The sequence below is a fragment of the Nilaparvata lugens genome, chromosome 13 (assembly GCF_014356525.2).
Source record: "Nilaparvata lugens isolate BPH chromosome 13, ASM1435652v1, whole genome shotgun sequence".
In the NCBI taxonomy this organism is placed as follows: Eukaryota; Metazoa; Arthropoda; class Insecta; order Hemiptera; family Delphacidae; genus Nilaparvata; species Nilaparvata lugens.
This window is the reverse complement of record NC_052516.1, coordinates 20531264-20554768: the sequence shown is the minus strand read 5'-3', so window position 1 is coordinate 20554768 and position 23505 is coordinate 20531264. Positions and strand designations below refer to the sequence as shown.

The 23505-nt window shown below is 37.6% G+C and overlaps 1 protein-coding gene across 8 annotated transcripts in view; it reads right to left on the bottom strand.

Annotated features, from left to right (window-relative positions):
- Positions 1 to 23505, bottom strand: part of LOC111048438 (cyclic nucleotide-gated channel rod photoreceptor subunit alpha) — a 237700-nt gene that overhangs the window by 24136 nt on the left and 190059 nt on the right. For all 8 annotated transcript variants that reach the window (XM_039440044.1, XM_039440050.1, XM_039440047.1 and 5 more), the window contains 2 exons: positions 6350 to 6490; positions 1109 to 1261 (listed from right to left, as the gene is read on the bottom strand). In XM_039440044.1, the coding sequence (XP_039295978.1) occupies positions 1109 to 1261; positions 6350 to 6490 (294 nt within the window). The remainder of the gene's footprint in view (positions 1 to 1108; positions 1262 to 6349; positions 6491 to 23505) is intronic.

Sequence of the window (23505 nt, the reverse complement as noted above, 5' to 3'; positions counted from 1 at the left end):
CCAAGCTAGTGGGGTCTGTGTAATCGAGGCTCTACTGTTCTCACCTTTTTGTGACTGAACTGGAATAAACTAACTTTCAACTATATACCTGTACAACTCATAACTTCTAACTTGTCACTTGTTAAGCTGCGTTTACACCAAAGCTATTAACAAAATGTTAAGAAATTAATCCTTATAGAATCTATTAGATTGAACATAATTTATCATACATATGATGAACATATGTGTTTGTCAAGTTCCGTTCAATCTAATAGAATCTATAAGGTTTAACTTATTAACATTTAGCTAATAAATTTGGTGTAAACGCAGCTTAACTATGACTTAGGTGCAACTTCAACTTGTCACATGTACCAGATGACTTGTAGCTTGTAAATGTGTGACCAAGGTATCTAGAATACAATGTAATGTATTCTAGATACCTTGTGTGTGACTTTTAGCTATGTAATTTTGGAATATTAAAGTTTGAACCCCATCAGCCTCACAACATTCCTATGAGGAATGATGTCAATATTTTCAATCAACAACAAACATTCTTCAAAATGATACACATTGGTTGAGGAATAGAAAACCATTATTCAACACTTCCACCCCTAATTTCTCAATTTAATTGTAAATATAGGAGAACTAAATGTGTAATAACATAGATAAAAGATAGCATAAGAAGATATCCCATGCTATGGGGCTTTTATATTCCAAATTTCACTAAGCCGAGAGTCCCCCTAGTTATTTCTTGTAAAGCTGGTAGTCTCTCTGTGCTGTTCTTACACTCTCACCCGGCCAAAACACTAATAATAGAAAATAGTAGGCAGCAATCGGTTGCCTAGAGTTAACATGAAATCAGCTTGTCATTTGGAACATTAACAACCTATACCATCAGATAATTATCTACCTATGCTATCTTTTCTCTAAGGTAATACGTGCTCAATGTATCTTCGCTGCCCTCAAGAAACTATAGGATAACGCACTCGCCTGCAGCTAGTTCATGAAATTTTTTCAATGGGAACAACTATTAGGGTATACTAACTGTATAATATACTTGAACATTGTAATAGTTAACTACCAAATAACTATTATCTAACTATTAACTATTTACTAACTATTAGCTCACCTTTTCTACAAATATAGTCGCCTGGAGAGAATAGTACTGGCCTAAGCCTGAGAACCAGTTCGCAGAGGAAGCCAGCCTCCGTGTTTTGGAATATCTCCACCCTTTTCAACGTGTCCAGGTGAACGTTGATGGCAATCTCTGCTTTCAGTTTATCTGTTCACACATTGAAAAATGTCATTAGAAATTAAAATTTATTTGAAAAACAAGTTAAAACGGATTTATTTACAACAAAAATAATTTGTATTTTATTATAGTTCTTGTTTGTTGAAAATGTTTTGCAATAGAAGTGAAAAATTTTGGAATTGTAAATAATTACAAATTGTGAATCAGGAAGCTCTACGATTGGCTGGTCTATTAGCCGATTCCCAAATGCCAATCGGAGAGCTTCCTGCATTGTCGACACGTCATAAAACGCCCTATGTGGTTTGGTTCTAAGGATAAGCTGAGAAAATGCGGAAAAAACCAGAAAAAACTGAAAAATTATTAAAATTTGCTCTTACAGTAAGGGTCTAGAGGTCTAACTAAGCATGACTGTCATTTTAACGTTTTTGGTTGATTGTTTTTTCTAGTTATGAATGATATTTGAATGTTGTGAATGGATGAATGAACAAGTATATCATGTCAATTTTATATTAATAGACGATATGAAGAGAGTCTTGAATAGAATGAAAGAAAAGGTCATAAGGTTGACTGCTTTTACAGTACGTGGATGTTTGAAAATCGATTGAATGTTTTCACACATACCGATTTCTCGCCGACACGACACCCGACATGACATTCAGATTCACCAACGTATCAGCCAATGTTCGTTCTCACACTTACCAATTGTCGGCCGCCATTTAGCCTATTGGCCATCTTTCAGAATTGTCCTCCAATTGTCTGAGAATCAGATGTTGCTGGTGAGAATTAGCCAATCAAAGGACAATTCTGAGTGTTGGCCAATGAATGTCGGCCGACAATCTGTAAGTGTGAAAACGGACAATCGAAGGACAATATGGGCGTCGTGTCGGCTAAAAATCAGCGTGTGTGAGAAAATTCAATCAATTTTCAGACAACCGTCATCCTTATGACTGTAATGAAACAGTCATTACACTCCTCTTCAAAGAAGAGAAGTTGATAGAGTGAGAGAATCGACTAAAGATAATAACACTCTATGTAGCCAAGTACGACTCTGATCTTGAATATCATCTTTTTAGCAAATAAAAAATCCTCTCACGCTCTTCAAACGTCTCAATTACAAGAGTTTCTTTCAAATAGAATAAAGTTCAAAAGAGGATCATTTCTCTTGCGAAAGAACTACAAAGCAGCATTCAGATCATGAAGGAAAATAACGGTAGGAAAAGAATTCCGAAATAACTAACCAGGAAAAATGAGAGAAAAAAGAAAAAAATGAGGATGGAAGTTAAGGAAGAGAAGAAAAAGAAGGAGAGAAAGGAGAAAAAGAATAAGAAGATAAAAAGAAAAAGTGTCAGTAAAACACCTTTCGTAAGCAGTCATACAGAAGGAAGCCGTATCTCATTTCTCTCAGAAACATTTCGTTTCAAATCATTGTGATTTTTGTGGAAGAATTTTCAAACCGTTGAAGAAATGGAGAAATAACGCATCCCCGATCTTGTTTCACAAGTGTTTCGCCTCTAAGAAGATTTTGAATTTTGAAATTGATATTATTTTATTCTCTGTTCTCTCATCCAATTTCTCAATTCGACTCTATTCATGAAGAAAGCTTCTATGTTTCCTTTTTTCATCACTTATATTATAGAGTAGCTTTTTTGGATTGAAGGATCTTGTCAAGAGGAAAGTTGCAAAGCCATTCACTATGCGACTTGTGAGGTCCAATGATGTTGGACCAATAGGTAAGACAACTTTACTCCGAACTCCTTACAAAATTACTTTTGACTTGGAGGAATATGCGGCGCAGAGAAATAGAGGGAGATCAGCCAATTACAGTGATGAATAGAGTCATAGGTAAAAGCGCAGTTGCCAATTTGTCAATTGGACTCAGTCGACTGAGTGCTTTCAGAGAGGAAACATCTGATGCGTATCATGAGCAGCTGAACACTCATTGGGAATAAGAGAACGCTGGCCGGTTCAGAACGGCGACATCACCGTCACCTTTCTGTCCCTCCAAGTCAAAAGTAATTTTGTACGGAGTAAAGTCGGATCTTTAACCACCCACACTCCAACTGGTTGTCCAATAGTTCAACATCCCCACTCACGTTCAAACTCTACTCTGACTATGCGGTTGAACTTAGGATGGGACGTCCAGTTGATCCAACTCGTCCGGATAGACATCCAACATCATCAACCCCATTGAGTGGTTACCTGTGCTTAGTAACATCATGCCTCCAGATCTCAGAAGGTTGGAGAAGAAGAACAAGTTCATTTCCCAGTTGCAACACATTCATGAGGATCTCCCAGTCTCTAGAGATTTGGCTAACCCTCCACCAAGGCGCCTCAAGTCAAGAAGATACTTGAGACTTGATGAGCAGGAGGAAATAAGAAGTGCGAGGGAGTTATGGAGACTGAGATGGTTGCAGGGAGAGGTCAGGAAGGCCTTGTGGATGACCCTAATAATATTGTCCCTGGCACCCAGCTGAGACGTAGAGAGTGGTGTGGCCTTAACCGGTTCAGGACGCAGGTGGGAAGGTGTGCTGAGCTGATGACAGCATGGGGATACACCTCTGATCCTCTGTGCCAATGTGGACAAATTCAATCAATGAATCACCTATTATCTGAGTGTCCACAACACTCCTATCATGGAGGGCTGACAGAAGTTCATGATGCTGAAGAAGAGGCATGTCAGTGGCTCCAGAACGTACTAGATTCCATTAGTATTTAACATATTAAGTGTAAAATTATGCTTTCTCCAACTTTGGCCTATGAATGCATATGCATATAATATATCAACCCCATTCACGATTAGACTTTGAATCCAACAGCTCACACTGAACAAGAAATCGAATAGTGAATGTCCCTCTTTTTCAATGATTGTTAAATTAATTTTCGCTCAATATTTTAATTTTGCTTTATGAGTTGAAAACTGATAAACTCTTATACTAGTCTTGTTTTATCATAATTTATTTGTTGTTATAGATCGTTGTAAATAGATTACACCTGATAAGTACTTAATGCAAATCTAAAATAAAATATCAAGTCAAAGAGTAGACTTCATCAATTTCGAATTAATCTCTAATATTTATTATTTACAATGCAAATTACACTAATGTAATAACATTGAAAGATAAAATAATAAGGTAGTCCTTGTGCTATTTTTCTTCCAGATTTATAGGTGACAAAGTCCAAGATAAGGTTAGAATTTCACTTGTACAATTTTTATAGAATTTTAGTCCAAAATAAACTATAAATGAAACTGTAAATTTTGAATTTAGAATAATTTTAAAATAACTAAAATTACTCGAATTATCACTATATAACTATCCACTACCTATAAAATCATGGATCATGTGAAAATAATAACACTGCAAGTGAAAAACAAGGCTTACAAACAATTACTGTAACCGATGATCTCTTATAGTTATTATTCATCGTTTCACCTTTCGATAATCGACTACAGAAGAGTTGTTCAGTTGATAGCCTGGCTGCTCCCAAACGTGAAATTCAGTTTTCGTGGAAATGCCAATGAAAACGAATCGGCCATTTCCCGAGATTTTTCCCGGAAAAGCGATAGAGCATGCCATGTCAATTGAATATCACATTGTAAACATGAGCCTACTCGAAGATCGTCTCATATTCAGAGATGTGAGCCGCAGCCTACGTAGAACGATTTCGAGAATTGAGAATCCAGGATTGAAAATTGAGGACCGAGGATTAAGATTTGAGAATTGAAAAAATGAGAATTAATAATTGAGAAGGAGAATTGAGAGTTGAGAAATGAGGAGAATTGAGAATTGAAAGTTGAAAATTGAGAATTGAGAATTGAAAATTGAGAATTATTGTGAATTGAGATTTGAACGTTGAGGATTGAGTGAGTTGAGTGATATTGGCCATTCACCCTCCTACAAATCCATTTATTGTTCTGTTTTCCTAGTTCCTCGCCATTTTTTCAAAAGCATCATTCTTTGTTTTTCCACCTTCATTTCATCACACATCCAATTATTTTTCACTTGATTAGAATCCTACACCTAATTCTTGAACATGTTTATTTGCTCTGTTGATAACTGTTTTAACTGTTGATAACTGCTCTGGTGATAACTCTGATTATAACTGTTGAGATCAAGCCGGAAACAGTCATTTCCTGAAGTCAACAACCTATAGTCTGATAGTTATAGTTTATTGTGCTACCGTATTTAATTATCGTGATCTTTTATCTTGTATGGTGTAGAGTAGGCCTATTCTGATGAGGGCGAATTCTGCTGTGGAGTGATTATATGAACTGTATTATTCAACTCCTACATGAAGTTATAATGAAGAAATAATTGCATAATTAGTTGATTAAAGAATTTGTGTGAATTTGAATCATAAGGTGAAGATACCTTTTAATGTAGTAATCATTAATTTGTCCTTGGTAAATTGTCCAAACACCTCGGGGTAGAGTGTGATATGAACTATATTATCTAGCTTCTACATGGCTGAGTTGTAATGAAGGACTTTTATTGATCCAATGGTACACAATTATTTTTCAAATTAATACTTACTGCATAATGATTAAATTTGATAATTTTGCATGATTAATAAGTAAAATTTTTCACCGTTTTGTGATTGTTTTGTGTTTTCTGTTACAAATTATAATCCGTTGATGTTTATCTACAACTTGAAGTTATAGAGAGTTTAAAATAGAGTAGCCTAGTTGTATTGTTCAACTCAGACCCATTTGCACAAAATCCTATTCAATTTTAGCCATGATTGAATGGCACGAGAACCAATCAGAGAATCATTCCTCTTAAGAAAGTCTTCTGTGATTGGTTCTCGTGATATTCGATTATGATTAAAATATAACAGGCTTTAGAGCAACCGGGCCTCAGTATTTTCCAATGCGAATAAGTAGTTTCATATTTTCTAAAAAAGTAATTTTCCAGGGTAATTTAATTTGTTTGTTAGAAAATAATGACATGCTACCCTTTAGAAAGTTTTCAAGAATTTTGAATACTCGAAGTTTTCAAAAGGGTTGTAAGGCATTATTTTTCAACTAGTAAATGAGTAGATCTGTTTTTTCAATGAAATACTGAAAAACGAAATATTTTGTAAACTAATGAAAAACGAATATTACACAAAAATACTAACCAGGTAAACAACTGACAGCCTTCTCCTCGTCTGAGCACTTTTGTGTGAGCCACAGGTAATCGAACCACTTGATCACTTTCACCTGTAGGTGATTAGGCACTCTGCGCATGCGCATATACGTTTTCACGCCGTCCAGTTTGGCTGTAACATAACATAAATAAAAAAATAGAATCAATTAAACTTCAAATTTAAAAAATATTAATTCAGTGAACGATATTGACCACATCAAATAAAATGAATTCGTTGTCGTTGGTTATCCATCTTGTTTTCACTGGAATTATTACTATTGTATTTCTTTTTAACTTTAAAGTGAAAAAACACTCACAGTATTTGTTGCGGCTGCATTTTGCAGCAATGTGAGTGTTCTTTCACTTTAGAGTTTTATAAAATACAATAGTTATAAAATAAAATGAAAGTGTTAATGTAGAAGGAAATAAGAAATTGTACCAGTAATTTTATGTAATAAAACTGTCGAGTAGCCTCATTTACATAAATACACATGTTTCTGTTATAATTCCACAAAAATTGTCATCATACCTCTTTTAAAATAATTCAGCACGCAGATGAACCAATGTTTTAAAAACTAATTTTTTCAACTCATTGGTACTAGATCATTAGATATACTCATATTCATCTATATTGGTACCATTATCCTTATTTATCTATTTATTTTTTATTTTGGCTTTCTGCCAAAGGAGAGAGATCCTTTTGGATGTTCTGCCTTGCCGTATTACCCAATGTAATTTCACTTTTTGTGTAGTTGAGAAGTTGATATTGTGGTATCATTCATATTGAATGAAAAAGACTAAGAAATTGTCAAAAACCACAGATTTATTTAAAAAAGATTGAGTTTATTGAGGTTAACGATTGAGGTTATGAGTTTATCATAGATTAATAATGGTGTAATAACCGAAACCGGTCTTTCTAAGTATCAATAAATCTGTGGTTTTTGACAATTTCTTAGTCTTTTTCATTCAATGTGATTTCGTATCAACACAAAAGTTAATAGGTTATGTATTCGGTTCTTCATATTTTCTCACTAAAAATTTGCACTTTTACTTCCTGAGTTATTATTTATAAAGTTTTAAATCAAGAAAACTATTTTCAAACACAAATTCACATTTAAAAAGCAAACAAATATAAAATTTTGATGATAATATTGAACTGAAAATTTCACATTATCCTTGAATATCACAAATATATTTTTACAAACCTTTACCTAGGCTACATGAAAAAGCTACCTAACTATTGTCACCAAACTGTTGTGGTACCCACATAATCATCATCATCATCATCATCAGTATTCTGCCCTAGGACAGGTCCATTTATGATTCCTCCTCCATTTCTCTCTGTCGTGTGCTATTCTATTCAGCATCAAGTATTTTCTCTCCTCCCTGACATCATCCACCATCTTCACTCACAAAAAATGCCCAAATGTACCTGAGTGAACTCCCAAAATGTACTGATATTAAATATTGTAGTGAAAATGGGAAAATGGTTCTTTGTAATAAACTTCGAGTATTGTCTACATGTCTAATACATGACTGAATATGAGCACAGTACCTGATTGAAATGCCCAAATGTACTGATATTAAATTGTAGTGAAATTGCGTTTTCTAATAAACTTCGAGTAAACTACTCCACATGCCTAGGGATGTACCAACCTTTTCTCTGTACCTCTACAAAGCCCTGAGCTACAAAATGTTTGCTCATTGTCATTCAATTGTGAAAAAGGGTCACTCATTGTTTTTGAATGGGACATGAACAACTGGAACTCTCATTCTCCACAATTCTCTCGTTGGAAAGCAATTTTCCTGAATTCAGTTGTTTTCCTATTCCGCTTCCAGTTGGTTGAAAGCATTATTCTCTGTATCGATGACTGTGATAAAGTCTCGTCAACATTTTGGTCGAAATTCGTTCGGACGTTTTTAGTACTTTCCATTACTAACGAGATAAAAAAGTGCACTGAAAAACTGTAAAAAATAATGCTGCAATATTGAAAAGTAATGAATAAAACTGTGCTAATTGGAGTGTTTTGATTGACGTATTTTTGTATTGTATTCAGTCGTTCCTATCAATCTTAGTTCTCTTCTCCTATGACGCTACAGCCCATGGTGAGCCTTGGCCTCCGCAACTATCAACCTCCACGCATCTCTATCGTTGACTATGCCTCTCCATCCCCTCACTCCCAAACTCCTAACATCATTCAGCACCTCATCCAGCCATTTTTTCCTGGGCCGCCCTCTGTGTCTCCTACTGTGAAGTCTTTCCCGCACCACATCACAATTCTGCCCGCAGTCATCCTTTCCACTTGAACCAACAACTAATTCTTTGAGCCTTTTTAAATCGAACCATGGTCTGTCCTTCCCTCAGGTCTTCCAATTTCTTGTTGGAACGGATTCGCTATTCCAACCCCTGTCTTACTGGGCCATTAATTTTCCGCAGTACTCTTCTTTCAAAGACATGGAGTTTGTTTTCATCTTTCTCTGTTATTGTCCATGTCTCCGAGCCATAGGTCACTACAGGGCGTATTAAGCTGAGGTATAATTTTGCTTTTGCATAACTGCTAATCAGACGGCTCCTGAATAGGCTTGCATTCGCGTTAAATGCTCTATTTTCAGGTTGGATACTTCCACAGATGGTCTCACTCATTTCGTTTATCAATCTTAGTATTAATGATATTCCAAGAGATAATTGAAATCACTCTACTCTAATAAGATGGTATCCTTTTTGAGGTTTTGTCATTGATTTTGTATACAGTGGGAGATAAATATGAACATTATAATAATTATCAAATAAAAATCCAAATTAAATGCTGTCAACTAATAATTAATTCATATACATTAGCATTTGAATGGACAAAAATGCAATCTCACATCCATTTCCATGTGTAAAGATGAACATTAACTTGAGGAACATGATGATATTTGGAGATATTCAGATCTCCCAATATTGATTTCATGAACTTGATTATAACTTGAGTTATGCCTCTCTCATTTCATCTTTATAGTAGATCATCGTCATTGTCAATATATCATTACATTAGCCCCCTCAACTATCTCTATCACTCTAGTTAGTCTAGTTTTGAACCTAAATGTCATAGCTCATAAACTATACCATAATAAAGGAAAAAATCTGGTGTGGCGCACTCACACAACTTTCCTCGCCGTTATGAAAATTGATCACCTGACGCTAGTGTTCCCGCGCATCTCGAGTCTACTATTCAAAGATCTGCCAGCTGGTAAGAGAACAATAACGCTGGAGACACACGAAGTCTGCTATCTCTTCATAGTGAATGATTTAATAGAATCAACAGTTGCCAACAGTTTGCATTATTGAATAAACACATTTTCTCGAATTTCGAGCTTATTTTCAATTTTAGGTGGAAATGTCACTGAACATTAATTGTAGAGATTTTTATGCTCAAACTTTTCCACTGGAAATTTTTTGTTTAAATTGTATCTGAAGCCTGATAATTGGGAATCTAAAATCACACTTTGCATTGATGGGGCGGAGCTCCTGAAATTTTTACAGATATGAGACTTGTGGCAGTTGATAGAGCTCATCAATGACTATTTTAGGTATAAATTTGATCAAAATCGTTGGAGCCGTTTTTCAGAAAATCGCGAAAAACCCTGTTTTTGACAACATTTAAGCCATTTTAGCCGCCATTTTGAATTGGATTTGTTCGAAATTGTTCGTGTTGGATCCTTATAGGGAAAGGACCTTGAGTTCCAAATTCCAAGTCATTCCGTTAATTGATAGATGAGATATCGTGTACACAGACGCACATAAACTCATACACGCACACACACACACACACACACACACACACACACACACACACACACACACACACACACACACACACACATACACACATACAGACCAATACCCAAAAAACACTTTTTTGGACTCAGGGGACCTTGAAACGTATAGAAATTTAGAAATTAGGGCACCATAATTTTTTTCGAAAAGCAATACTTTCCTTACCTATGGTAATAGGGCAAGGAAAGTAAAAACTGGCTTATACACGTACGGGATAGGAAATTATGTTTGAAGCGTCATCACGTCTGAACTACTGGAATGATTAACTTGAAATTCTGCATATAGATTCTTAATTAACCGAGGATGGTTATAGGCCTACTTTCAATTCTTCAAAATTCCATTTCGTCAAATTTCAAAATAGACCCTTGCGGAGCACGGGTTACCTGCTAGTCAAGAATAATAATTATTTACAACTTTGGTTATGATGAAATGCATGTTCAGAATCAATGATCAGTCCACATGAAGATTAACGGTAAGCTAATAGAGGCAAGATTTCAAAAAATCTATATTTGAAGGAAAATTAATGTTTCTCAATTAATGCAAAAATAATTTTCAGCATACATAGAGAAAAAAAATTGATCCTTTCAGATAAGATAGGAATATTACTTAATATATGACTATTACATACAGTAATCTGTGGAGCTTTGAAACAGTGGTATGAAAGAAGAAAATTAAGATGGGGGGAAAAATTGGAATAATTTAAATAAAGGCTAAATTTGGAAGAATGCAAGTAATTAGAGAGAGAAGGAGAGAGAGAGAGTGTGTGAGAAAGAAAGAACGAGAAAGAGAAAGAAAGAAAGAAAGAGAGAGAAAGAAAGAGAGAGAAAGAAAGAAAGAGTGAGAAGGAAAGAAAGAGAGAGAGATTGAGTACTTTATTTATGTACATTACAATTTACTGGCTTATACACTTATACAATAGCTTACAATACAGCGAGGTTTCACATGAATTTATATAACATAAACTAAGAAAATTTGCATATGCACTGCATATTGCACTGCATATGATATGAGAGAAAGAAGCAATTTGGAATAACTATACAAAATAATATTGTAATGCATCTAAATAAATTGGCGGAACTTTGGACTTAATGAATGTCCATCCTTGGGAAAGAATATTTAAAAAATCCTTCCCAGTAACTCTCTACCAAATTCTCTTCTTCCTCCACCTCCTCCTACTCCTAGGCCTCCTCCTCCTCACTACTGCATTTTAATCCTTCCCCCCACTCTTTTCTGGTCGCTGAAAGCCAGAAAGACAGACCGACATTTGTCGCTTTGCAATTCTAATCTAGATCCGTCTTTGCTTTGCTTCGAATGAGGAGGAGAGGAGGAGTAATAAGGGGAAGAGAAGGATAGGATGGAGGAGGAGACGTAATAGGAGGAGGAGGAGGAGTAGGAGGAGGAGGAAGATTGTGAGTTAGAGTTGACGGAGTAGGAGTTGGAGGAGGATGATGAGGTGATGGGGGAGACGTAATAGGAGGAGGAGGAATAAGAGGAAGAGGAGGAGAAGGTTATATTGGAGGAGAGGGTTTAGTAGGTTGATGTAGAGGAGAAGGAGTAGGAGGGGGAATAGGAATTCCCTACCGTGACTGACTGGGGACTACTCACTCTACCGCAATTTGTATTGTAAATATTTTCGCTTTGTGTATCATTCTTATTCTTTTTCCTTTTATCCTCTTTTTTCTGCGCTTTCTTTTGTTGTTGTGTTGGCAGTACACTACTGTTCTTTTGCTCTCTTTTACTATTCCTTCTCCACATCACTGCTTGTCGCCTTACATAATTTATATACTTCCTAGAGTATTATAATATACACTGTATTATGTATACGATATACCTAGTCCACAAGTTATTCACTTAGCTAAGAGCAGGTGGATATAGTGTTGAATTTCTAGGTTAAGTGAATTAGGTAATGGAATGAATATTTCAAGATTTTCAAGTGAGTTATCATTTAGGATTGGAAACCTTCACATACCAAGTGGTTGCAGGGATCTTGCATTCCTATTTTATAATTTTTTACCTTTTTCAGAACCTTTTGGTCTTAATCACATTTAGTCATCATAGACTGTTGCTAGAATGCCAATTTTGACAGAATGCCAACTGGTAGGTGGAAGCTCTTCATTACAAACCAGCAGCTGAGAGAGATGTTGAAAAGACAAGGAGAAAGTGGTCTCAAATTCATGGTCTCAAAACCATACAATTGAGGATTGTTTTCAATAATTATGAAGACATGCCCATACCGTGGAACTCAGATGATGATGGCGAGTCCCTAATATCAAGTGGTCACCAGAGAGCAACCCGTGTTATAAGCACACTGTGACACCAGTGAGACATGAGGATTGGTGGATCACACTAAGAAAAACCACCCCCTCCTACATGGTAACTGGGTAACACTAGGTAATCGTCTAGCCCTGGGCCCCCCTACATGTATAAGCGTATGAATTCCAAACAAAAAATTATTTTCGCCACACTGCACAGAAAGCAGCTGTTTTCCAGTCCCTACGTAGATCTGAAAGACCTTGTTTGCAGATGACTCTCGTCTGACGTAAGAAACAGGTTTCTTTTCCGGTCTAGGCCAGAAAGTGTTCTCTTTCCAGCCGCTTGGAAGTCCGTAGTTAATAAGTCATCCGCTAGATCGGGCGAGTGTCCACTTTCTTCATCAAAGTCGCCATGATTTCAGTTCGAGTTTCGAATCAAACTAATTCAGCATTCGCTTCGCAAACATTTTTATTCAATCATCAATTGTTGATTAGCACATTCCAAGTTTTCAAAAATGCTTGAAGATGACGACGCCCGTGATATTCCAAGTGAAATTTTAAAAGAATCTGAAATCCTGACTGCAAATCTTCTACCACCAAAATCAAGAGATAGGTACGATAACAAATATTCTTTATTTATTTTGTCAGCAATACCTGTAGTGTGGCGAAAAATATCGTTCGGCACCACAGGCAAAAATGTTTTTCTGGCTCTCAATCTCTACTAGTCCTCGGCCTACAGCCTCGGACTTGAAAACCGATTTCGAGCCGGAATAATCTCATTTTCTGCTCTAGGTGCGAAATATACTATATAATTCATTCCGGTACTATATCTACTATAGTAAATAGTTGCTACTTTTGTTTGTCATAGCAATTAGCAATAAAAAGAGCTTCAGTTTGAAGGATGAGCTTGTTTTTTCGCACAAAGTTAGTTGAAAAGAGGTGTCAGCTCTGATTACGCTACTCCAAGTTCCTGGGTCACATCCAGTATTGATGTAAATTTACTTTTTATGGCAGCTGGAGAAGAAAACCCAGTTTCACACGAATAAGATATCGCAAATGGCGTCAATGTCTTCAATGCCTTTTCACTCAAAATTGGGCGTTCCTTTTGCACACCAATCCAAAAGGATATGAGAGAATATTCTTCAAACTTAATTTTGAGCGCATAGTCATCTAGGAGATCAATGAGGTATTCATTTTCTATAATGTTGAGGGAGCACTCCTTGATCTAGAATTTGAATGGGTTTTGAATCCATGCCAAACAATTCAAGTCCTCATTAAAATATTTTCAAGTAGAATTTTAAAAGTGGAAAGATTGCTTATCGTAATTATTTTTGAAGTAAATTTAAATAATTCCCAACCAAGCTTCGCCCTCCCTCCTGAGCATTCATCGCGCCCCCTTGGGGGTCGCGCCCCACACTTTGAGAACCACTGGTCTAGGTGATAGTGAAAGAACTACTACTAATGCCCCGCGACTAGCTAGGACATTTGGCGACAAACTGTGGTCTATTGTAATACAAGCTTAACTCTATCAAATCAAGACAAAAAAGCCCATTGTGGGTTTAGGGAACTTTGAGTCGATCATCGTACTCAAGAATGTGTTGAAAACCAGAATTCACCAACAGTATCCATGCTTGTCGTAGAAGGCGACTAAAATGGTCCTCAAGGCAACTCCAGAAGTTGCTTTGCCTTCAAACCCACGGGATCTGCCCCATCAGGGCAGTTTCGGAGGGGCAAGAAGAGAAACCTAAGAGACCAGAGATGGGCGAAACTCCAGGCACAAATGTGGGTCAAGAGGCTGAGTCCGGATGTCCAATCCGGGCGCCGGATGCCCTGGAGGCAGTTAAGCGTCCCCTTTCTCAGCGGAAGGACCTACAAAAAGGCCAGGAGTGGAACTCACGTAGGTCACGAGTTTGTGGGTGGAGAGGCCAAAACTCTCCACTGCTCAAAGAAGGTCGGCCATTTAGGCAAAACCTCTTGGGAGAGGTGAGACTTTTGACCCTGCAAAGTTTCGGAGGGGCATAAAGGAAAACCCAAGAGGCCAGTGATGGGTGAAAGACCAGGCATAAATGTGGGTCACGTAGGACACGAGGTCACGAGGACTAATCAATCTGAAGAGACTGCCAAGCATATCACACTGTGACACCAGTGAGACATGAGGATTGGTGGATCACACTAAGAAAACCACCCCCTCCTACATGGTAACTGGGTAACACTAGGTAATCGTCTAGCCCTGGGCCCCCCTACATGTATAAGCGTATGAATTCCAAACAAAAAATTATTTTCGCCACACTGCACAGAAAGCAGCTGTTTTCCAGTCCCTACGTAGATCTGAAAGACCTTGTTTGCAGATGACTCTCGTCTGACGTAAGAAACAGGTTTCTTTTCCGGTCTAGGCCAGAAAGTGTTCTCTTTCCAGCCGCTTGGAAGTCCGTAGTTAATAAGTCATCCGCTAGATCGGGCGAGTGTCCACTTTCTTCATCAAAGTCGCCATGATTTCAGTTCGAGTTTCGAATCAAACTAATTCAGCATTCGCTTCGCAAACATTTTTATTCAATCATCAATTGTTGATTAGCACATTCCAAGTTTTCAAAAATGCTTGAAGATGACGACGCCCGTGATATTCCAAGTGAAATTTTAAAAGAATCTGAAATCCTGACTGCAAATCTTCTACCACCAAAATCAAGAGATAGGTACGATAACAAATATTCTTTATTTATTTTGTCAGCAATACCTGTAGTGTGGCGAAAAATATCGTTCGGCACCACAGGCAAAAATGTTTTTCTGGCTCTCAATCTCTACTAGTCCTCGGCCTACAGCCTCGGACTTGAAAACCGATTTCGAGCCGGAATAATCTCATTTTCTGCTCTAGGTGCGAAATATACTATATAATTCATTCCGGTACTATATCTACTATAGTAAATAGTTGCTACTTTTGTTTGTCATAGCAATTAGCAATAAAAAGAGCTTCAGTTTGAAGGATGAGCTTGTTTTTTCGCACAAAGTTAGTTGAAAAGAGGTGTCAGCTCTGATTACGCTACTCCAAGTTCCTGGGTCACATCCAGTATTGATGTAAATTTACTTTTTATGGCAGCTGGAGAAGAAAACCCAGTTTCACACGAATAAGATATCGCAAATGGCGTCAATGTCTTCAATGCCTTTTCACTCAAAATGGGCGTTCCTTTTGCACACCAATCCAAAAGGATATGAGAGAATATTCTTCAAACTTAATTTTGAGCGCATAGTCATCTAGGAGATCAATGAGGTATTCATTTTCTATAATGTTGAGGGAGCACTCCTTGATCTAGAATTTGAATGGGTTTTGAATCCATGCCAAACAATTCAAGTCCTCATTAAAATATTTTCAAGTAGAATTTTAAAAGTGGAAAGATTGCTTATCGTAATTATTTTTGAAGTAAATTTAAATAATTCCCAACCAAGCTTCGCCCTCCCTCCTGAGCATTCATCGCGCCCCCCTTGGGGGTCGCGCCCCACACTTTGAGAACCACTGGTCTAGGTGATAGTGAAAGAACTACTACTAATGCCCCGCGACTAGCTAGGACATTTGGCGACAAACTGTGGTCTATTGTAATACAAGCTTAACTCTATCAAATCAAGACAAAAAAGCCCATTGTGGGTTTAGGGAACTTTGAGTCGATCATCGTACTCAAGAATGTGTTGAAAACCAGAATTCACCAACAGTATCCATGCTTGTCGTAGAAGGCGACTAAAATGGTCCTCAAGGCAACTCCAGAAGTTGCTTTGCCTTCAAACCCACGGGATCTGCCCCATCAGGGCAGTTTCGGAGGGGCAAGAAGAGAAACCTAAGAGACCAGAGATGGGCGAAACTCCAGGCACAAATGTGGGTCAAGAGGCTGAGTCCGGATGTCCAATCCGGGCGCCGGATGCCCTGGAGGCAGTTAAGCGTCCCCTTTCTCAGCGGAAGGACCTACAAAAAGGCCAGGAGTGGAACTCACGTAGGTCACGAGTTTGTGGGTGGAGAGGCCAAAACTCTCCACTGCTCAAAGAAGGTCGGCCATTTAGGCAAAACCTCTTGGGAGAGGTGAGACTTTTGACCCTGCAAAGTTTCGGAGGGGCATAAAGGAAAACCCAAGAGGCCAGTGATGGGTGAAAGACCAGGCATAAATGTGGGTCACGTAGGACACGAGGTCACGAGGACTAATCAATCTGAAGAGACTGCCAAGCATATCACACTGGATTGCGACAAGGATTGCAACCAGTTGATGAATGGAATGTTAGTATAGGGAAAAACTCCTGGTTCTTGTAAAGGACATACGAGAACACAATTGGGAACACAATAAGCTTCGGTTGAAGTGTGGGTTCCTTGAACCTTTGAATCCGTCCCTTCAAAAACCATAAACCATAAGACAAAAAAAAAAACTACAATCTTATTAATATAAGCTATTTATAAATGAAAAAGCTACTTGAATAATATATTTTCATGACTTTTATGTATGTTGTTCAAATTCAGTGGAACACAATGACTTCTTGACAAAGTCTCTCTTGACAGTGTACCATGTAGATTAATTTGTATATACAATTGAATCAGTAAGGAATTGTTCTGCCTAATGAGCAAGCAAATTAGTAAAAGAATGACAATAAAAATGAGTAATTATAACTTATGTAAGCTATAGTGAGTTATAGTAGTTATATAAGTAAGTTAACATAACCATAAAGAGAGGATAGCATAAGAAGTTTTTCTTTGATATGCCCAATATCATGGTTTATCTTCTTGTGCTATCTTTTCTTATTCCTTCAAGACATAAATTATGCAAGAGCCACTCAAACAATAAAATCATCCAGATTACAAACCAATAACATTGCAATTAATAGTTTTGGCTTTAATAAGCCATCAGCTGCAATAATGCAAATCTAACATTCAGCAAGAATTCTCCCATTATGTTGAATACATGAACTTCTCCCTAATCCTCTATTATCATTACTACTACTATCATCATCATCATCATCATCATCATCATCATCATCATCATCATCATCATCATCATCATCATCATCATCATCACCAATACCCACAGCTATAATACAGTTGATTGCAATGATGCAATGATTGTTAATTCTCTCTTAGCAATTCTCCTCTTTCCCAAAGCACCTGTTACTTTGAGCTGCACAATTAGCCCATTTAAGTTCAAATACAAAATTTTCCCAGCACGTGATATTAGTATGCTCGTTGTTTTTACACTTTCCTGGACTTGATCAGCCCTTACATATTTGATCCCACAGCCGTAAGAAATAATAGGTCGGCTAAAACAAACAGAACACTACTAACAAGATAGAAATCCTTCCCAATTACATTGTGCAAACAACGCAGTAGCATTCGTTTTAAAATTCATGAAAGCATTCTTGGCTTTCTTCTGTATTCTTCGTTTCCCAACTGAAAAAAAAACTGGTAGCGTAGACCCCCACTCGACATGGGGTCTTAAACCCGGCTCCTAAGCCTTCTAGCCGGAAAACATGTCGGAAAAACAAGAAAAACGATCTGTTACTGTCTCGGAGTGGCTTTCCCGGCATTGACGGAAAAATGAATTCTGGAATGATCCCTTTCAATTTGAGAATAATACATTTTCCCGGGAAGTCTTCGACCAAATCACAAAAGGGAATTAATGTTTTCGTGGCGCGGAAGAAAAGAATTACGAACGGCGGATTTTTGCTGCCGTCCTGTTTCAGAGTATAAAAGGTTCGGTGAATTGATCATTTTCAATTTGTTGTCGGAAGAATTCCGCTCCGAATTTCAACAATTAGCGCTGTTTGCCAAATAAATTATTACTGGGAATCCGTTCTCTTTCTTGGAAGCTATAAAGTAAATTGAGATGAACTATTTAATCCTTTAATCCCAGATGTTGTGAGTCTTTTTTCCTCTACCTTTTCCACTTTAACACTTCTCTTCCTGAACGATAACCCTTCGTGAATCAAAAATCTCACCTTGGAAGAATAGAAACATACATTAAGAATGCCCGTTTGATGATTCTTGAAAAATTTGACTTTTGAACTTTGAACTATGTTGAATTCCATAAAATGTTTTGAGTAGTATGGGTCTTGATGTGACTTGATCAACGATAAATGTTGGGGAGCGATTGATTTTCAGAAAACAAGGATTTCTTCGACCTTCAACAATAATATATGTTCTAAAGTACAGAAGTGCTTGAGGAAACATGGAACTTAATCAACCTAAAAAAGGAAAGACAGTGAGAAATTATGATTAAAAATGGTGGATCTTCAGAAACTGAATTATTTTCAAATGTGTGATTCATAAACTGTTAAGAATGATAGTTGACATGAAAAATGAACAAACTTGTTCAGCCAAAATAATAACATTCTCCTCTTTTGCATTCACTTGAAAATTCAATTATTGTATTATATCATTGAATCATTAGAATACACCTGAAAATTTTTCAGTAGAGAGAGAATTGAAGATATTCATTGTAGTAATGTGGTCCAGTCCAGGCTTGGTTCAACAATATGGATAACATTGGAATTGATGATGTGCTATCTATATGAATGAGCGATGGAATACTATTTCTACTTCATATCATCCCTAAAAAAATTGGAGATCATCTCTAAAAATTGCTACCAGTTTCTAGCCAAATATAGGTACTTTCAAATGATCAATGCATGTTTTCAAATTGATATAGAAATATAAGGAAATATTAAGATTTCAACATTCATAACAAGGTGTTGAAGAAACTGGGAAGAAATGTGGGAAACAAAGAATAAGGCCACATTCTTACGCCAAGGCGGACAGTGAAAAATACACAATATTCTGCGGCCCTTTGACGCTGCAAAATTGTAACAGCTGAATATTTGATGACGACCAACGGCGCTGAGGAGGAGTGGTGGAGGGGAAGAAGATAAATGAGCAAAGAAGAAGGAGGAAGAAGGGGGAGGAGGAATGAGAAAAGAAAAAGATGCCGTCGAGTATTCATGGCAATTTCGGGTGTTGTCTGTTTTCTCAGCTCATTCACTGATAAAGTGAAGAATTTCAGACTCTAGACACATTGATAAACGACTTGCATGACAAGGAAAGAGAAAGAGAGAACAAAATAAGAAAATGATTGTATGATGAGGAGGAGGTGGAGAATGAGATGAGGAGGTGAGATGAATTATATGAGATGAGGAGGAGGAGGAGGAGAAGGAGAACTAGGAGGGGGAAAAAAGTAGGAGGGGAAGGAGAAGAAAGAGAAGGATGAGGAGGAGGAGGAAGAGGAGAAGAAGAAGTAGGAGGGGAGGAAGAAGAAAGAGAAGGATGAGGTCGAAGAGGAGGTTGTGGAGGAGAGGAGGAGGAGAAGGATGAGAAGGAAATAAGGGAGGAGAACTAGTCCAAGGTAGAAAAGGTAGACAAAAAAAGAGGTGAAGTAGGATGAAAAGCAGAAAGAGAAGCAAGAGAAGAATAACTAGAAGGAGGGGAAGGAGAAGAAGGGGGAGAAGGAGGAGATGGGAGAGAAGGAGGAGAATAACGGGTAGGAGGAGAAAGAGGAGGAGGAGAACGATGTAGAGGTGAGAAAGGAGGGGAGAAGGAGCAGGAGGAGAAGTTAAAGTAGGAGAATTAGTCCAAGGAGAAAAGGTGGTGAAGGATGAAGAGGAGAAAGAGGAGATGTGGGAGCAGGAGGAGAAAGAGAAGGAGGAGAAGAATGAGGTAGAGGTAAAAAGAGGAAATCGAGGAGTAGAAGAAAGTCTCGGTAATAGTAGGAGGAGGGAAAGGAGAAGGATGAGATGTAGGGTAAGGAGGAGAAGGTTGAGTAGGTGGAGAAGGATGAGAATGAGTAGGAGGATGACAGGGTGAAGAAGAAAGAGAAAGAGGAGAAAGAGGTGAAGGAGGATAAGTGAGAGAAGGAGGGGAATGATGAGATGGCGGAGAAGGAGTAAAATCTGGAGATAGAGGAGATGTAGAAGAAGGAGGAGAGGGAGAAGAAGGATGGAAGGAGGAGAAGGAGGAGAATGAGCAGAAGGAGGGAAGGAAGAGAAGTAGGAGTAGATGGAGTAGGTTGATAGTGAGGAGAAGGAGGAGAAGTAGAAGAAGGAGGAGTTATAGGAAAGGAAGGAGAAGTATGAGAAGGAGGAGAATGAGTAGAAGGAGGGAAGGAAGAGAAGTAGGATTAGATGGAGTTGGATGACAGTTAGAAGAAGGAGGAGACGTAGGAAAGGAAGGAGAAGTATGAGAAGGAGGAGAAGGAGAAGAAAAAGCACAAGGAGGAGGTGGAGAAGAAGCAGAATGACGTTGTGGGGGAGGAGAAAAAGTAGCTGGAGGCGGGGGAGTAGACTGTGGAGAAAAAGGATGGAGAAGAAGAATTATGATAAAAAGAAGATAAATCGGAGGAGAAGTGGATGATTATAGGATCCACAGGAGAATTGTGATAAGGAGGACGAGAAGGATGAGAAGAAGAAGAAGAAGAAGAAGAAACAGAAGGCAGAGGAGGAGGAATACAATGGGTAGAAGTAGTAGTAGTAGTACCAGAGAGAATAATAAGAAGAATTGCACTTCATGAGAACGTTGACGGGTGTTGCCGCCGCGAAGTGTGTGTAGTAATAGGATAGGCCATTCGCTCCTTGCAAATCAGCTGCTCTATGAAGCAAATCTCCTTGGAGCCTCGATCTGGACATGAGGCGGGGGGGCGAGAAAGGGGCTGCAACCCCCCAGGAACAGGAAATACCCTCCGGGGAAATTTATACACAATTTATGAGCTGTTTTGTTTCGGCGATATAAAGAGTCGGCCTGTTGTTGATGGCTCTCTCTGTTTAGAGGGAATGCTCTGCTCTCACTCTCCAAGCTCGTTTAAAATATTTTCTCTTTTTTTAAGGTCTCTGACCTTATTTAGGTTGGGATTGTGTGAAAAATATGATTGAAACCAATTATGAAACAAATTGATCAACGCCAGAGAGTCTATAGTCTGAAAGTAAAATATTACTTTTTACACGACTCTCTCTCGAAGACAGAGAGGCTCGATGCTCTTTCCTTTACTAATCACTCCCACTAACAGCATTCTCCCTAATTTTGTCTTACCGTCCAATTGTGAGAAAATTGATTGCATAATTGAATTAAAAAGACTGAGAAATTGTCAAAAAACCACTGATTTATTGATAATTAGAAAGACCGGTTTCGGTTATTACACCATTGTCAATCTCTGATAAACTAAAACTAAATACAAGAATGACCAGATTCATTTCAACCAATACAACACTACGAATTTAGTTTTATCATAAAATTGTAAGCATACATCCATTAGTCAATAGTTTTTCCATTTACATATTTGTTTTATTATCTTTCACACTTGTTTTCTTGGTTCTTATTTTATACTGAAAGTAAATTTTGTTATCTGTTGCTTAAGCCGCCATTTTGTCACACCGTTGAGTGGGAGGAGACTGTCTAGCTGGGACAATGGCAGGCGTTCATGCCTTTGACCAATAGCAGTATTCGCCTACTAGTATAAATTCTGCTGCTCTTGTATTTAGTTTTAGTTTATCAGAGATTGACAATGGTGTAATAACCGAAAGTCTTTACAATTATCAATAAATCAGTGGTTTTTTTGACATTTTCTCAGTCTTTTTCATTCAATATGAATAATTACCACAATATCAACTTCTTAACTACACAAAAAGGGGGGAAAAATTGCATAATTTATTTTATTTCTGTTTTTTCAATGTGGAAATGTGTTTAGAAAATGGATCTTATCAACTTCGGACTCCGTAGTTAAAAAAAAAATCTGGTGTGGCGCACTCACACAACTTTCCTCGCCGTTATTAGAATTGATCACCTGACGCTAGTGTTCACGCGCATCACAAGTCTACTTATAAACAAAGATCTAAGCCAGCTGGTGACAGGACAATAACGCTGGAGACATACGAAGTCTGATATCTCTTCATAGTGGATGATTTAATAGAATCAACAGTTGCCAACAGTTTGCAATATATTGGATAATAACATTTTCTCGAATTTCGAGCTTAACTTCAATTTTAGGTGACAATGTTACTCAACATTAATTGTAGAGATTTTTATGCTTAATCTTCTCCACTCAAATTTTTTTGTTTAAATTGTATCTGAAGCCTGATAATTGGGAATCTGAAATACAACTTTGCATAGATGGGGTGGAGCTCCTGAAATTTTTACAGATATGGGACTTGTGGCAATTTGATAGAGCTTATCAATGACTATTCCAGGTAAATTTAATCAAAATCGTTGGAGCCGTTTTCGAGAAAATCGCGAAAAACCCTGTTTTTGACAACATTTTCGCCATCTTGCATTTGATCGGAATTGTTCGTGTCGGATCCTTATATTGTAAGGACCTCAAGTTCCAAATTTCAAGACATTCCGTTGTAATTGGGAGATGAGATATCGTGTACACAGACGCACATACACTCATACACACACACACACACACACACACACACACACACACACACACACACACACACACACACACACACACACACACACACACACACACACACACACACACACACACACAGACCAATACCCAAAAACCACTTTTTCGGACTCAGGGGACCTTGAAACGTATAGAAATGTAGAAATTGGGGTTCCTTAATTTTTTTTCGGAAAGCAATACTTTCCTTACCTATGGTAATAGGGCAAGGAAAGTAAAAATATCAATCGCGAGTGAAAGTGAAAGTGGAAATTTTTAGTTATTGAACTTCAAACCAATATAACCTTCAAGTGTTTGTTCACTTATAGGGAATGACTTGGGGTTTATGGAAAGACAGAACATCCTTACAGGATCTCTTTGCCAAGAAAGCCATACACATGATAATAATTGTGTAATCCCCCCTATTGATAAAAAAAAATTCACTCATATTTGGACATCTATTGGTGATTTAACAGAGAAAAATAATAAATTCATCACTTTTGTGGCTTCAGGTCTGTAAGGGTTATATGAGTGATTTAGTTTATGTTATGGAGGATAGATTTTTGTATTTCTGTTTGATTTCTGGATTGTAGAAATTTGTTTTCTCTATTCTATCTGGTTTTTTTACTTATGCTTACTTTAAAGAAATTTTTTCTGTTCAATGCTGCTGCTGTAATGCGGACGT